This window comes from Hyaena hyaena, unplaced genomic scaffold (assembly GCF_003009895.1).
Source record: "Hyaena hyaena isolate Hyena2069 unplaced genomic scaffold, ASM300989v1 scaffold_344, whole genome shotgun sequence".
Lineage (NCBI taxonomy): Eukaryota > Metazoa > Chordata > Mammalia > Carnivora > Hyaenidae > Hyaena > Hyaena hyaena.
Window position 1 is genome coordinate 1825141 of NW_024080977.1, and position 16804 is coordinate 1841944.

The window sequence follows — 16804 nt, forward strand, 5'->3', positions numbered from 1 at the left end:
TTACCATTATTATTTTAAAATCTTGTTCAGTGATGCTACTGATATCTGTTTTGAGCAGTTCATTAGCTGTCATTTCTTCTTGGAGCTTTTTGGAGGAGAGCTCTTTCATTTCATCATTTTAGTTAGCTTTCTGGCTCTTGTTGGTTTTAAAGACCTGTTATGCTCTCTGTATCTATGAGCGCTGCTTTACACAAGAAGACTCTTTGTCCAGGGCCTATCTTTTCAGAGAGTGTTTTTCGAATGGTATCTCTTGGTCTTCCTTGTTGGGACCTTGGTTATTTTATTTTCCTATTCGTAGTGATATTTGGGACTCTCCACCTTGTGTATTCTGGCTTGTTTCTTGAGGTAGTCCTGGAATAGATAACAGACAGAGAAACACACAGGGAGCAGAAGCACACAAACACACAGGCTAATTCAACTAACATGCAAAGCGAGAGGGAAAACGAAAAAGTTGAGAGAAAAGACGGAGGAGGGAGGGCAAATAATAGGGAGTATAAAATACATAAAAGGTCAAAAAGGAGAAAAGAAAAGGAAAAAAGAAGAAAACCAATGGACAAAGAACGGTTTAAAGCATACAACTGGATTTCCCAGCTACAGTTAAATAGCCGTGTGTATGCAGTGCTGGTTGAAGAGCATAGAGAAAGAGAGAGAAGGCAGGCCGGGATGAGGCAAAATTGGAAATAGCCTGAACAGGCAGAAGGGATAAGAAGCATTTTTCAAAGAGGTAAAGGGTAGAATATGGTTGGATAGGTGAGAGAAGGATTTTGGTATTATCCAGAGAAACAATATAGTCTAATTACTCCTGAGAGAAAGAGATGAAAATGCCGGTAGGTGTAGAATTTACATCTACAGAATGGACTCGTTGTGATTGTTTAAGCAAGCTGGCGACCAGAGTTAATCAAGTCAGTGTTCTGGGGAAAAAAGAGAGAAAAGAGAAAGAAGAAGAAACAAAGAAAGAGAAAAAAAAATATGGGGGAAAAAAAGGAAAAAAAAGAAAAAAAAAGGGGATGAGGGCAGCTCTCAGGCAGGGATGGGCGTGGTGTGATCCAATGCCTCAGGCGGGAGCTCTGCCTTGGCGGTTGTGGGGAGGAGAGTGACGGTGCTCCAGTCCCTTCTTGAACCAAGCACTGCACCTCGCTTTTTTGGGTGTGTAAAGTCCCCGTACTGGGGGCGCAGCCAAAGTTGGTTGCACTCTTCAACTCAGGCCATCCCAATCTCCAAATCCCAGTCTGCGCGCCCCACTGAAATTGCCTTAGACACAGCTTCCCAGGCAACCCCCTCGGGGCAATTCCAGGCCCCCTGCCGAGCTCTGGGGATGGAGTCAGAATCGCTGCTTCCTTCTCTGGGTCAGGCTGGTGAGCATGGGCGGGGGCTTGCCTGCCGGGTGCGCGGAGCCCCCGAGCCCACTGGAGTGAGGAAAACCAGGTCCCTCTATGGCTCATCACCCGAAACCCGAACTCACAGGCACATTTCCCAGTTTTTAGCTCTTTGCCTTCCCTCTGGAGCCCCAGCCAGCCAGGAGCGCGGACGCCCAGTGTCCGCGTGGCTCTTTCAGGGGCACGAGCTGCCCGGGAGGACAATGGCGGCAGGTGCGCCACTACACTGAAGTCCAGCCGCCAGGAGCCAGCACAAAGAAGCAGTCTGTGCGCTCAGCCCCCCCACCCCCAACCCCCCCCCGGGACCAGTCGGCACGAGGGGACCTGGCATGCAGNGGAGTCAGAATCGCTGCTTCCTTCTCTGGGTCAGGCTGGTGCGCCACTACACTGAAGCCCAGCCGCCAGGAGCCAGCACAAAGAAGCAGTCTGTGCGCTGCCCCCCCCCCCCCACCCCCCCCCCCCGGGACCAGTCGGCACGAGGGGACCTGGCATGCAGGAATTTGGAAAGTACGGTCTCTCTATGCCCTGAGCGGAGCCCCCCCCCCCCAGCAGAGGTTTTTCTGTTTCAGACTCTCTCCTTTTCCCCTCTCACTCCCCGTAGAGGGTAGGGGGGGATAGCCTCCGACCTGGAGTCTCGGATCTCAGCCCGATTTGATCTTCCCCAGTTCGCACTCACGTTAGAAGGCTTTCTCAGTGGATTCTGCATCCTTTTTTTTCCCAATCTCTCAGGTTTCATAACGTTTCCAATGGCTTCAGGTCTTTTGCGTGTGATGTATGGGCGCGAGCACACGTACGGAGCTCCTTACTTCTTCGCCATCTTGCCCCCTTCCCTCTGCCTATGCTTTTTTTTTTTTTTTAAAGCACCTTAAGACACCCTTTAAATTTCATACAAGATGAGTTTAATTTCAGAAGTCATTTTCCATATCATCTCAATGTGTGTACGATTCTTCCACCTCTTTTCCTAAATGTGTGAGCAAGAAGGTTATTTCCACAGCTTAGGCCTTTCTGATGTTTTGAGAGTCCAGGCATAGGGAACTGACCAAAATGTCAAAGAACTTACTGTGTGAACTTAAAAATAGCCCAAACTATCATATGTCACAGGACTAGATTTCATTTTCTGACAACATGGTGGTTCAACAGACAAAAATAAGACAAAAAACTAATCAAAATATTAATAAACAGTTGACTGCATGCTCATCAACTAACCTGACGGGGACAGCCGCAGATGCAGTTGCAAATAAATCAACTGGTGGGGATGTGTCGATCGTTTTAGCTGGTGTAGAATTAGGAGACGTAACAGTTGTGGCTGGAGAAGACTGAAAGTGAAGATGCACAACACACTCTAGTCAAATGAGAATCTAAAGGACATAGAGCAACAGAACTCCAACTCAGCAGACCTAGGACATTCACGGCAACTTCTGGGTAACAACTCCTTGTGGGAGAAAAAAACTCAAGAAAATTTGAAATTGAGAATTATAATAAGCAATCGATATTGGACAAAACAGGTTTCAAGTTTTCAGAGTTAAATGTAATTTATATAAGATTATGTTTAAAATATTTGGCTTAACATTGCAATTACTTCTAGTCATGTATTTAAAATCAAGACTAAATAATATATCCTAAACATAAAACTAGCAGGAAGGGTCTCACTAGCTGCTAAAAGTGAAAAAAAAATTATCAATTGGAATAATTGCTATAAAACCAAGGCCATTCTTTTTCCTTCACATCCTAACCAGACTTCATATAAAATCTCCTCAGAAGCTTTTAAATTCTAGAAATCTAACTTTCAAAATAATTCACAGATGGCAGAGAATAATTCATAAACTAGATTCAAGCCACTGACAGCTTAAGGGTGTCATGACTATATCCAATCTCTAATATGACATAGATAAAACTAAAAAGGTAAAAATCTAACACTTACTGTCCTGGATTAGTTTATTTATTGTTTTTAAAATGTTTATTTATTTTTGAGAGAGAGGGAGAAGAGGTGTGTGTTTGCAAATGGGGGAGGGGCTGAGAGAGGAGAGAAAGAATTCTAAGTAGGCTTCATGCTCACTATGGAGCCCGACACAGGGCTCCATCACACAACTGTGAGATCATGACCTGAGCCAAAATCAACAGTCAGATGCTTAACCTACTGAGCTACCCAGGTGCCCTGTGCTGGATTGATATTTTTTTAAAAAATGTTTTTTATTTTTATTTTTTGAGAGGAGAGAGAGAGGAAGAGAAGGAGCAGGGGAGGGGCAAAGAGAGAGGGAGACAGGATCCAAAGCAGGCTCCAGGCTCTGAGCTGTCAGCACACAGCCCAATGTGGGGCCTGAACTCACAAACAGTGAAATCATGACCTGAGCCGAAGTCGTACACTCAACTGACTGAGCCACTCATGTATCCCTGGACTGATTTTTAAAAAAGAGTTAATAGTCAGTTGTTATAGTAAAAAATTAAAATTTTTGTTGAGGTTAACTATCCTAATTCTATTTCTCTTTATTTGCTATATTTAATTCTCCATGTATTTACAAGGTAAAGCGTAATAGAGCATCTCAAACCAGCCCACCAATACTTACTTCTATAAGTGGAAATGTTATATAATAGCAGGTAAAACACATGAAGACTAAGACCATCCAAGGGCTATCAGATACTGCTGTAAATGGACATCTACTTTCAAAGAGACCAAATTTAAAGAAAGCTTTACGGGCAGCTGGGTGGCTCAGTCAGTTGAGCATCTTTCACTCAGGTCACAGTCTCATAGTTTGTGGGTTTGAGCCCTGTGTCAGGCTTGCTGCTGTCAGTGCAGAGCCCACTTCAGATCCCCTATCTCTCTCTCCCTCTGCTCCTCTCCAGCTTGCGTGCCCCCCCCTTAAAAATAAACACTTAAAAATTTTAAAAAAGAATAAATTTTTAGAAAAAGGACTGAGGAGATAATGTTAGGGTTTTAGACTTAAACAGTATTTGTCTAAGAATAAGACAGAATAAGAAAGAATTTGTCCATGAATCAAGAAGTCACAGTTCAACAGATACACAAGTGCAAAGCATTCAGCATGTCAAGAAAGACAAACATCTGAGTGGATACTGTTGCTCAGAAAAGGTTAACTCAAACCTTTCTCTGCACCAAAGTTTTCAAATGGAACATAAAAGATTATCAAGGGAACAGAAAGGACTAACAAAATTTAATTTGTATGTCATCCACTGTGGATACTGACAACTCCTCCAAAATAAACCAGTGTTTTTTAAACCAGTACATGCAAATAAGTTTGGAGAGGAGGTTTTTGAAAATACTACTGAGAACTAATGACAATGAATCTACCAACATAAACGCAGAAATGAAGGTCTTTCAAAGACCCATTAAAACCTGCTTTTAACTATCCGCTCTGAAGAAATGAGAGAGCTAGGGAAATAGAACCAGAATAATCCTGTTATTACAAAAAGAAAATACCAATAAAATGTGACTTGGCCAAAATGGGGAGACAAGCCATGCCAAATGATGCCATAATTTTTACCACACGCTACTCTGCAGTCATAAGTTGTGATTTTTCACAGAGACATAATGATTTTAAAACTGGTGTTGTATCACAGTCCCCAGAGTCCTGTATGTTTGAGCTGCCCGAGGGAATCGTAGGCAGCCAGCCCAGTATTGACCCAGTACAGGGTTTCTGGGAACCACCACTGCAGTCATAATGATATCCTTCATCTCTGTAATAACAGCAATCACATAATGGGAATCTGTCATAGAGGAAAGAGCACGTTTATTACATTTTTGCCCAAAAAGTACAATGCCAACTGTGAACCACTGACCTAGGGGAAAAAAATACTATTGTCACTGATAATCCTAATCGTGTCTTTCAATAAATTAAAAAAGAGGGAGGTGAAAGAATTATTAAAATTATTATAGTAGACTGTCTAAAAAGCATGCTTGCAGAAATATACCCAACTACAATTGACTTTTTAAATGAAACAAGCATAAAATTATGTGCTTTATTTATCTCATAGGGCTGTGATTTAGAGTATGTACGTGCTTTGTAACTAGTAAAATGTTATGTTTGTTTTCAGTTGAAATATAAATGGATGAATATTTTTCCTACTTAAAAAAAAAAATTAGTCCAAATAGAGGACTGAGATGACACTGCCAGAGTACACTGGCCTGAGAAACTAATATAAAGTAGAATACACAAAATTTACCATTCTTTTCTTTAAAAACTTAAAAAATAAAATCACCATGATCCAGAAATTCCACTTTTGAGTATATGTTGAAAGAACTGAAAAGAGGAACTCAAACGGGTATTTGTACACCCATGTACACACAACAGCATACTTTACACAACAGCCAAAAAAATGTGGAGGCAAACTAGGATGAAGAAAATGTGGTGCACACATACAATGGAATGTTATTCAGACTTAAAATGGAAGGAAATTCTGACATAGGTTACAGCATAAATAAATCTCCCAAGATATTATGTTAAGGAAAATAAGCCAGTCAAAAAAGGATAGACACTGGACAAGTCCACTTATATGAGGTACCTAGAGTAGTCAATTCACAGAGACAGAAGGTAGAATGGTGGCTGCCTGGGGCTGAGGAGAAGGATGTATAGTTAGTGTTGAAAGGGATTGGGGTTTCACATTGGGTGAAAAAAATTCTGGAAATGGGATGACAGTGATTGATAGTTGCATAACAATGTGAATGTTAATACCATCGAATTGTACACTCAAAAATTACTAAAATGGTCAAAACAAAAGAAAGATCAAACTTACCTTACTTAGTGGAGAGGGAGCACCAGATCTAAAAGGCAACCAAAAAAATTAAAACTGACTATACGTGAATAAATTTGTAGAAGCATTTAAGTTTGGTATCACTTGGTCAAGTATTAGCTCGTTTATATATAGATGTTTTAGTAATGGATAAAGTATTTTTTAAAAAATAATTTTTCTTTCATTCAATTATGATATCCTCTTTCAATGTTTTCCATTCACTTAATTGCTAATACTAGAAATTCTGAAACTCAAGCTTTTTTTTTTTTTTAATATCCCTAGCAACTCAATTCTTTGAGTTGATCATTATTGCCTGTGTCCAGCAAAAATAAATTTAGAATTTTAAAAATGTTGCCAAGACTTGAGGAACATAGTGCTTTACAGAATTAAAAAAACCCAACCCTCTGATGTACTATTTTAAAAAGTTAGAAAATTCATTAAGGTACCCTGTAATTCATTTATTCACAATAGTGATGTGTAAAAGTAACACTAGACTTAAAAAATCCCTATGAGCCCTGTGTCAGAAGTGTGTCTCAACTTCCACACAGTATACTCCTGAGGTTTGTTTTGTTCATTGCTTTAATGAAAACTATGGAAAATATTCCCACTATCCTGTTTGAAGCAGTGGGAGCTTGAAAAATAACAGTACCTCAATGCTTGTTTCTAAAGGAGTAAGAAAATTAGAAAGCAGTAAAATTGTTTTTAGTGAGATTACTACTAGCACTGACTATTGTACATGATCTCTAGCAAAGTGCTTCAGAAACAGATGCTTAAACTGCTTACCATTTACCAACCCAAGTTGGTGGAAAATAATAATGAAACAAAATGAAGAAAAAATATATTTCAATAAGAAGCCTAGTGTCAGAGTTGTTCAGGATGATGGGGATGGTTTTCTCCTCATCCACAGAGAAAACCACAAGTAGCACTAGCAAAACAAAACTAGCAGAGATTTAGTAAATGAAATTTTGTATAGTATCATAAATTTTTGTTTTATTGAATGTAGCACAATAAATGTAATAATATTGTCACATTAATAACTTTGATGTCCAACTTTACTTGCAAATACCTGCTATTTGAAGATTATCATGCTCAAACCTAAGTACAAATACCATAACTGGCAAAAGAATCAGTTTGCCAAGCTCCTCCATGAGCACCATTACTAAATGACACTTCTAGTTACTCCTGGATTAAGCAAATAAATAAAAGCTCCTGTCTCTGTTTAGTCATCACCCCACTTACTACACTGTACCTTATTTGTCTGTTTAGTTATCTGTCTTTTCCACTAGATGCTAAATTCTCTGAAGGAAGGGAATCCATCCCATTCCTGTATATCCCCAGCACTTTACACAACATCTGGCATTTTGCAGGCACTGATATTTCTGTATAATTTTAATTTTAGAATAAGAATACATTCATGTACTCTTTGTACAAAAAAAATTTAACCAAGAATCTTAAAATTATTTTCTGTGAAACTAAACTGTCAGGAAATGTGACGTCTGTTCTTATGGACCCTACTTAGCCTTTGCCATGATTTCATAGAAGAGGTCAGAACCAGAGGTGTGCTCCCACTGGGCCACAGCATTAAAAAGCATCATTAATCACTGATTAAAATCCAAGGGCTGCAAGGATCAGCGATGTAAACAACTTGCCCAAGCCTCATCATTCTTTAATGGTGGATTTAAGACTCTAGTCCAAGTCCATCTGATGCCCAGAGCTTGCACTCGTTTCACATTCCAGACTGTCTTGACAAAAACACACATGGGCCCAACGCATGTGTTCCTCTCTTACACAACACACAAACTGCTTCCTTTCACCAGTTTCTTGATTCATTTAATGCCCTACCACTGGTCATTCGTCCTTTATAAAAGAAACTGCTAGAATCTTTTATATAATGACATTTACTAAAAGCCAATACTCATTTTAATAATTTTAATGAGAGAAATCTAGTATATATTGAACTGTGTTACGAAGAATAAAACACGAATATAATTTTAGGAGAGAATGAATGACCTATATAGTCCTTTCCTAAATTCTGTGAAATGCTACAGACAAATCCATGAGTTTTTATGATGAACACAGAAAATGCCAAGGTTTACTTCTAAGATGTTAATAGTTAGCCATCAGATGAGCATATTTTGTTATGTATTATTCACAATAATAATCTCTACACAACTTTGATTATAGATGGTAGACAGAAGACAAAAAAGAAAACAGCTATGGAAAATCTATCTATACCTTCCAAATAATTTTAATGACAACGGACTTATCTCAGGTTTCCTGTACCCTCAACATTTTACTTATCTTATAGAAATAAAATCAATTTCTCTTTTGCTCTATGGAATCACAGAAACATAAAATATACAAATATGTCACCCAGTACTACATAAGACTTTAAAAATAAATATCAGTGGATAAAAGCCATTAACTATAAAGAGCATACATATTTTTATAGCAGACATTTAAAAATGCTTCATTGTATGCATTTCCTTGACTCAGAGATGACAATAATTTTATACTGCTACAAACAGTATAAAGCAGACAAACAACTTTAGTTTTCTCCATAATACTGTCTTTTGGCACTCCTGCCATATGCCATGGGAAAAACTCTTTTCACTAATAAAATAAAAACCTTTTATTTCCAAAATCTAAGAGTAGTACACCTAAGAGAGACTGGTAGTCTTGATCTGAGAAGACCAAAATAAAGTAAAACCATTTATGCCAGTCACCTTGGGAGACAAGTAAAAAAAGTATGATGAAAAAACACAGATGTGTAAAAGTGACAGAAATCAGTTTTAAATGTTCTAAATACCAAATGTGGAGTCTTAAGAGTGCTTTTTGCATTTTCAGTAATAAGCAAATGCAAAAAAGCCACTCAGTGTAGTACTCACCCTTCACTTAAGTTCCCAGGTAAGCACAAACATACAAAGAAGAAAACAGTTAACTACTATAGTTCATTTATTTTAAAAATAGGGAATAAGCAAAAGACAAGTTCATATTTAGTCTCTCAGCCAATTCAGGAAAGAAATATGACAAGCATAAAAAGATTTTAAAGGAGAGAGAAACATTATGCTCAGAGGTAATTCAAAATAGAAGATCACTGAAATTCGATTTCCTTGCTCTTAGAAATGTGACTATGTGTACATAGCTGTTTTCCAAAAATAGTCTCCAGCAGCCACAAGGGGGCGAATTTAGACTTGAAGTTGGGGCTAATGAAATTCACCCTAGAAAGCTGCTTTTTTGTTGACTGCAGCATTGGCAGAGTTAACAAGGGGAATGTGTGGTTCTGTGTGGGCTGTGGGGGACTGGACAGACCAGCTGACTTTTCACCAACGTGTATTGGGTACTGCCCAAGGGAGAGGCTTTAAGTCCAGGGGATGTGCATATTTCCTTAGCTAAAGGTCCTTCCATCAAAGGAGCAGGGACATTTCTTAGGCTTCGTGCTTCCTTTTGCTTAAATCCTATACAACTTCTTTAGCTTCTTAGATACTCTACACTGGGTGCCCCCAGCAATAACTGAAAGTGGGTATCTAATGCACTCCCATGTCACTTAATGTACTCTCCATGTCTTTTAGTTGATATCAGTATATCCACAAAAGTCTGACCATCCATGGCTACCATGAAGCAGGGGCAGACCTTGCACTGTGGTGATAACCTTGACAAAGCCCCTGAGAAGTGCTGCCACGCATCATACCCAACAGCTCTGCTATAACTGCCTGAGAGATTCCTACGCTACTGTTTATCATTGAAAATTTTAAATATGCAATAACTTTTATATTAACTTACAAAAGATTGAATAAAATGACACTTAGCTAATGGAACAACAAGCAAAAAGTAACACTGAGACATGAATCTAGATTCTGCGTAAATGCTGAGAGAGAATAAAGCAGAAAGAAGTTGCATTTTGATAGCTGTATCGTAGGTAAAATCCATGCTCAGCATACAGCCCTGCAATGATCACTTCATAGGTCATCTCTGTTAACTTCTGCTATCAATCTAAATGAAATACACAAAAAGCTGGGACCGACAAAGACAGATTTTGAGCTCACTTTGTAGAGAGAACTATAGGTGGAGATAATGAAGTATAAAAAAGTCCCTGAACTTTAGATTCAGAAAACCTATTTAAACCACATATGTGGGAACAAAATGGCCACAACACAGGGTAATGCATGATTAAGGAAGGCTTAATGAGATAGCCCTCCCAGGATGGGTAAGACCTGCACACATGGAGACAAGGAAGGTAGGCATCCAAGACTAGCAGAACCGTAATCTGAGTAAGGCACAAAGACTGGAAAGCACTGGGTCTTGTGAACAGACCAGTTTGATACTTGCTAGAGAGAAGAAAAGAAATGGAACTTGGACATTTTTCATGCAATGGGTAAAAATAGTGAAAAATATATGTGCCCAAACACAAAGATATGAAAATCTGGTAAAACTGCATTTATTGCTGATTGCTATTCTCTAAGAAAGATCTCTGAGCAAAATGTCAGCAGCATGCCATACTGAATGGTTCAAGTAGAGAGAGTCTAAAATGCAGAAAACCAGACTTGAGGGGCTCTGCTTTTTTCACAACGGGGTTGGCAATGTAAGAGAATGTTCAAGGCTACCTGTGAAATTGCTTTACTCATATGCCCAATAGAGAAGCCTCAATTTTTAAACATGAGCAACTCTTTTTCTGTATATTGTGAATCCCTTCTAACGGCAGGGATATATTTCAGCAAGTTCAGGCAACCTACATACAACCTACTAATTTGCTGCATGAGCCTGCAGATCGATTGCCTATACATGGGGTCACATTGCCATGAGTTAATCAGATGAATGGGGTCTTTCAGGGAACCTAGAAGAATTACAATAAAGCATACCCTAAATCTGTAGTAGTATACGTGGTACCATGATACATTCTTACAAAGAACGACTGTAGCATTTTTCATCTTTATTTAGAATATACAACTAATGCATACTTGTTTCCGGGTTTCTTTCCTTCTAATGTATTTAGATGCTGTTCAAGGGTCTCCATAAGACTGCTGGGAGCCTATAATAAGAAAGTAAAAATAAATGTCTGCATTGTTTGCTTTCAAAGTAAATACACTGGAACATCACTGTAACTTTGTATGGTGGAGTTCTGTGGGTGGACCCAAATACATATGTGAGATGACTTCATTCCAAGTCTTTTGGTACTTAAATATTTAAATTCCATGGAATCTCAGGCCCATCTTACATATACTTAACTCCACTGCATAACAAATAGCACTACAGCGTCGTTTCAGTGTAGAGATTACATTGGATAAACTTTTTCTATGATATTATTTATATGCAGTAAGCTCAAATCAAGTTCATCATATATTTCCACAAGACCACATGAAAAAAGAATAGGTATTTGTATCCAAGTAAGAAATATAAGTGTCCAAACACAAATTTACAGAGGTTTGAAAATACTGTAAATTCTCACTTATCTGTTTGACTGAAATGTTAGGAAAAAGTTGCTACTAAATTAAGTAAAAGTGGGGGGAGGTAAGTGTTAGTTGTGGAGAAAAGAATACAACTTTAATAGTCAACAACAATTAAGATTTTCTTATTACTGAGCCACTTAATTTATATACATAATAAATACTTTAGCTAATACGATAATGTTAAACTACTATGTATTGCCAAATTTAATATATTATAACTCTTTTATTAAAACGTACCTAACTGTTTTTATAATAACATTTTAGGCAATACAAAGTGATGGCATTTTACTGTACATTAGAAAGAGAAATATTAGGTTCATACATATATTCCACTCCATTTATTCCTCAAGCATTAGAAATTTAATGTCATCTTTTAATAATTTTAATCTAAATTAGACCTTAACGGCAGTGTAAGCATTCAAAGAACAGCATTCCATGAATGAAATATGTAACTACATTTATAGATACATTTAATTCTAACAATTAACCTTCAAATTAATATAAAATTAATTTTGAAGACCTAAAACAGCTTACAGAATTCAAGGAAATTCATACAACTATACATTTTACATTGAACCTATAATGACAAATTAAAGTAAAATTCTTATTAAAAGTTTTTAATTTTAAAAGCTCTAGATATTTAAAACCATTTTCATTTCATGAATAGATTCATGAGCCATCTTAACAATTATATGATTATTATATATGTAATTATATGATTAATATAAGTATAAATTACTAAATGAGCCAAACACATAAATTTTTAAGTGAACAAAAGTATTAACTTCATCGAAGTGACAGAAGTAGGGTAGAAAAAGTCAGACCTATGAACATTATCTAAAATGTTACAGACTACAGAGTAGAAAGAGTAATGATTATAGGGGATGTAATAAATTTAGGAAATTATAAAAATTAGAATTTAAAAATATAACTCAGGTGACGGTAAACTTACTCAAGAAATTCCAACAAATGCAAATAGAGTATATTTCTAAGGTTAAAAAAGTAAAATTTTAAGATACAAGGACAATTTTGCTCTATAGAACAAATAGTATACATAAAGACATGTTGATTTAATAAAAAGAATATGCACTGTCTTCTTAAAAGAAAAAGAAATAGAAAGAGCTTCACAATTTTTAGGCAAATTAACACCCAATAACTTCAACATTATCATGCTAATTTTCATAATAATAATTAGTATAATTGCCATAATAATGTAACCTAGGAAGCCTGGGAACAGAACTTCAAAATTTTAATATTTCTAATTTTTTCACTGGGCTTGTAGGAAGGGAAAAATACATCAAGCCACAGAACCTCTTTCTAGTTACAAGACATAGATCGTCTAAATGTTAAATGCAAACTAAAGAAAATGTGATTCTGTGCTAAAACTGTTTAAAAAGACCAATGCTACTTACAGTCACAAAGTAGAACAATATGGGATAACAAAGAAAGAGGTGGTGTTTTCTCCTATAAACTTCCTTAGTTTCTTAAAAACAAACAAACAAACCAAAAGCTAGGGAACAGTTTGAAATGCCATTCTTTTTGCAAGATTTTTTAATAATTCAAGGATGAAAAGTTTAAAATAAAGAAGCAGTCACAAAAATCATAACAGTTTTTAAAAAAATCTTACTAAGAGCACAGACTATAAATCTGACTTTTGTCTTCAAGGGGAGTTATTTTGTAATGAGTTACACATACAATTAAGTTTGGAGCATTTTATCTTATAGGTTTAAAAATGCTTCATCATCTGTAGTTCCTATAAGGACATGAGAAACGTAATAGAAAGAAATTCTTCAAGTGTTTTTGGAGAAAAAAACGATTTTGATAGCAATATTTGCAAACGTAGCAGTATCAACTGCCTTAACTCTATCTATGGCATGCAGTATATCTTGGCATATAGTAGACAAATAAACAAAAACAGTCTCAAATTCCCAAAGAACAAAACTTTGAGAAAACCTTTGCTGTTGGAAAAGGAACTTAAAATAACAAACTATAATTAGCAGTCTCTTCAGTTGCTTAGTTTTTAAAATGCTGAAGTCAATAGACCAATCAGGTGGAAAACATCAACCTGAAGATCAGAGTCAGCCTGTGAAAGCTAACAGTAATAGCAATGTATCACAGTTACCCATTCATCAGTGGTAGGTTTTTTTGTTTTTGTTTTTGTTTTTAACTTTTCTTTACCGGCAGTTTTCAGATCAACTAGAATACCTAACAAGAAAACTAAGATATTTTTCATAAATGGAGATATTTTATATTTGGAATGTACACACACACACACACACACACACACACACACATAAACACACCCCAAACAGGAAATGATATTTTGAAAATCCTTTTCTTAGAACAAATTCAAGGCTGACTTGTGAGTCCAGGATCAAAAAGGAAGCATTCACCTACAATTCAGATGCTTTAGATTCTAATGCATCATTAAAACCAAAGATAAGCAACCAAAAGATCATTTGAATTTTTGATCATTAGATCTTAGAAACCATTTGAAAGTGCTAAGAAGTGGTTCTGATACTGTATTCCTCTTCTCACACAATACAGCACTTTCGAATGTTTTGTTAAAAGTTCACTAATGTTCATAAATCATTTAAATGCAGTTACGATGACATTATATGCACAATTAAAGAGGGCTACACATGACCAAACTGGTATTTATTGTGCATTTTCCAAACAAAATGATGTCCATTAAATTACTATGCTCCACCTTGCCATAAGAAGAATTCTCATTTTTCCATTTATAAGCAGCCTATTCTTACTCCCAGTCAGTAGGGAGCCTTCTGACCTCCATCTCCTCTTTAACCCTCTTCTGTGCTGGGTATTTTTGGTTCACTGCCACAGCTAGATTCGGTGTCCATGATGGCCACACAGGAGCTGGCAGAGAGCAGAACCTAATCTCAGAGGTGTTAAACTGAGTCCACATGACCTGGTATCTCTGACCCATTTCCAGATTAACCTTGGTCTAACACTGTTTAAGGATGAACCCTAGAACAGCTCACATTCCAGCTCTGCCTGATCATACCGTCCTAGCAGGTCTAGATTGCCAGATCAATTAGAAGCCTCCATTAGACCTATGCAAAGGGTTCTAAATAAGAATTAGGGAGTGTGGTTAGCTCTGTCACTATCCTAACAGAAATCACAATTAGGTTACTTACTAAGAAATTTCAGAAGCACTCAATGCTCCTGTATTGAGATTTAAATATAGGCTGGAGAAATTAACTAGGGAATGTTTGAGTATCTGTGAAGAAGTAATTTAAAACTAAACGTTAATACAAAAGTTTATGTGTCTCTTAAGGACATTAAAAAAGCAGAGAAAAGAATGATACCAGATTCTAATGAATCTCTATCACAAATACCCAGGGCAATATTTGATCTTCTTTAAGGACTGGATCTCTGTTCTGCAAATATGAGTAACACAATGTACACCATTAAACAGTATGTCTCTGGACTTCTTGAGAGAAGATTATGTAAGTGATAATGAATACTATAATAACATTAAAAATTAAACCCAAGTATGTGAATCCTTCTTTCAATGATATGTACAATTTTCTAATTAAAAAAAGATATTTAAGGATTCTTTTAAACTTTTGTCTCTTTCAAACACTGTACAAACTGAGACAAATGAGGATCTATTTTCTTAACTGAGATCCTCTCTGATAATATATTTAGTTTTACTTTTATTTGACAGTGAGAGCAGTCTACACAGTTGATATAAAGATGATTTACTATCTCTAAAGGCTACTCATTGAACAAAATATTTTAATACCTACCTTTTATAAGTTAATATGTATTATTTATCTGGGCTATTTTACCAAACTACAGTGTAAATGTTTATTTTCATTAAATAATTTAAAATGAAAGCACACTGATTGTCTTTACATTTTATTACAGTGTTCTCAAATCCATAAATCTATATCTAATAAGAAAATTTTAATGGTACTTTATACACACAACATCTGAACCATATCCAAAATGATATAAATATCTTATTCAGGTATATATCTGATCAAAGAATACTATCATCTCATAATAGCAAAAATATCTTAATATTCTGTCTACTAGAAGCAGTGATCTCCCAACTTTTAAAGCAAAAAATACAATGCCATCATGTTCTGAATTGGTCTCAGAATTTTATTTCTGAAAAATTATTGGTATTTAATTGGTATTTTAATAATATACATAAGAGACCATTACTTTTGGGTTCTCTAATTTTTAATAAAAATTTAAGGCTAACATTATTTTAAATAAAAAAACATTTCAAGGGATTATAGTCTCTTATATGTATTTTATATTATTAAAAAGTGGGTTATTATGACAATTTTCTTCTATTACAATGACTTTTTATTTACAAAGACAGAAGACTCATACATTCATTGTTGGTATGTACGGAGCTCTGTATTCTCTCTTATAATCTCACTATCTCTAGTTAAAGGACATGTTTGGGACAGAAATTTACCATAACAGAGTAATGAACTGATTAAATAAAAATAGTTTCTGCCAGTTATGAGAAAAGTCACAAAGTAATTCTGCACATGTGAATGGTCTTCGTTCTACATATTAGGAGTCCTACAATGTACTCTCTTGACACATAAAAAGATTGATAAGATAGCACCACTATTGTTTTTGCTTACTAGATGGTCCTTAGAAAAATCACTTATCTACCACTCCCACTTTTTTAAAAAGGTGCCTTTATAGTAGAATTTCCTCCACTTCATAGAGGAGACAAGAATCAGTACAGTAGAACTATGGTATCAGAATGCTTCCCTTTTATGCCCCTCCTGCAAAACTGGGAAATGTTCAACACTAGGAGAACAAACAGAAAAAAATATTCCTAATGTTCCAACTACATGCCTACCAATAGACACTGTTCATAGATAAAGCATTTTTCAAACGTTAGTCAAGGCTTAATTTGAATCAAGTTCAAGAATGAAAAGATGGTCTCAGTAAGTAAATTCAGTTGTCTTTAAAGAAGAAACTGTTAGTTTCCTGAGGAACCTCCACACTGTTTTCCAGAGGGGCTGTACCAGTTTACATTCCCACCAACAGTGTAGGAGGGTGCCCGTTTCTCCACATCCTCGCCAGCATCTAGAGTTCTCTGATTTGCTCATTTTAGCCACTCTGACTGGCGTGAGGTGGTATCTCAGTGTGGTTTTGATTTGTATTTCCCTGATGAGGAGCGATGCTGAGCATCGTTTCATGTGTCTGTTGGCCATCTGGATGTCCTCTTTGGAGAAG

At 36.4% G+C, this 16804-nt stretch overlaps 1 protein-coding gene across 3 annotated transcripts in view; it reads right to left on the reverse strand.

The window, feature by feature from the left end:
- SNAP91 (synaptosome associated protein 91) overlaps positions 1 to 16804 on the reverse strand; it is a 104232-nt gene that overhangs the window by 65547 nt on the left and 21881 nt on the right. For all 3 annotated transcript variants that reach the window (XM_039249772.1, XM_039249771.1, XM_039249770.1), the window contains exons 8-11: positions 11078 to 11148; positions 9008 to 9013; positions 6123 to 6150; positions 2583 to 2692 (exon numbers count right to left, since the gene is read on the reverse strand). In XM_039249772.1, coding sequence (XP_039105703.1) covers positions 2583 to 2692; positions 6123 to 6150; positions 9008 to 9013; positions 11078 to 11148 — 215 coding nt within the window. The remainder of the gene's footprint in view (positions 1 to 2582; positions 2693 to 6122; positions 6151 to 9007; positions 9014 to 11077; positions 11149 to 16804) is intronic.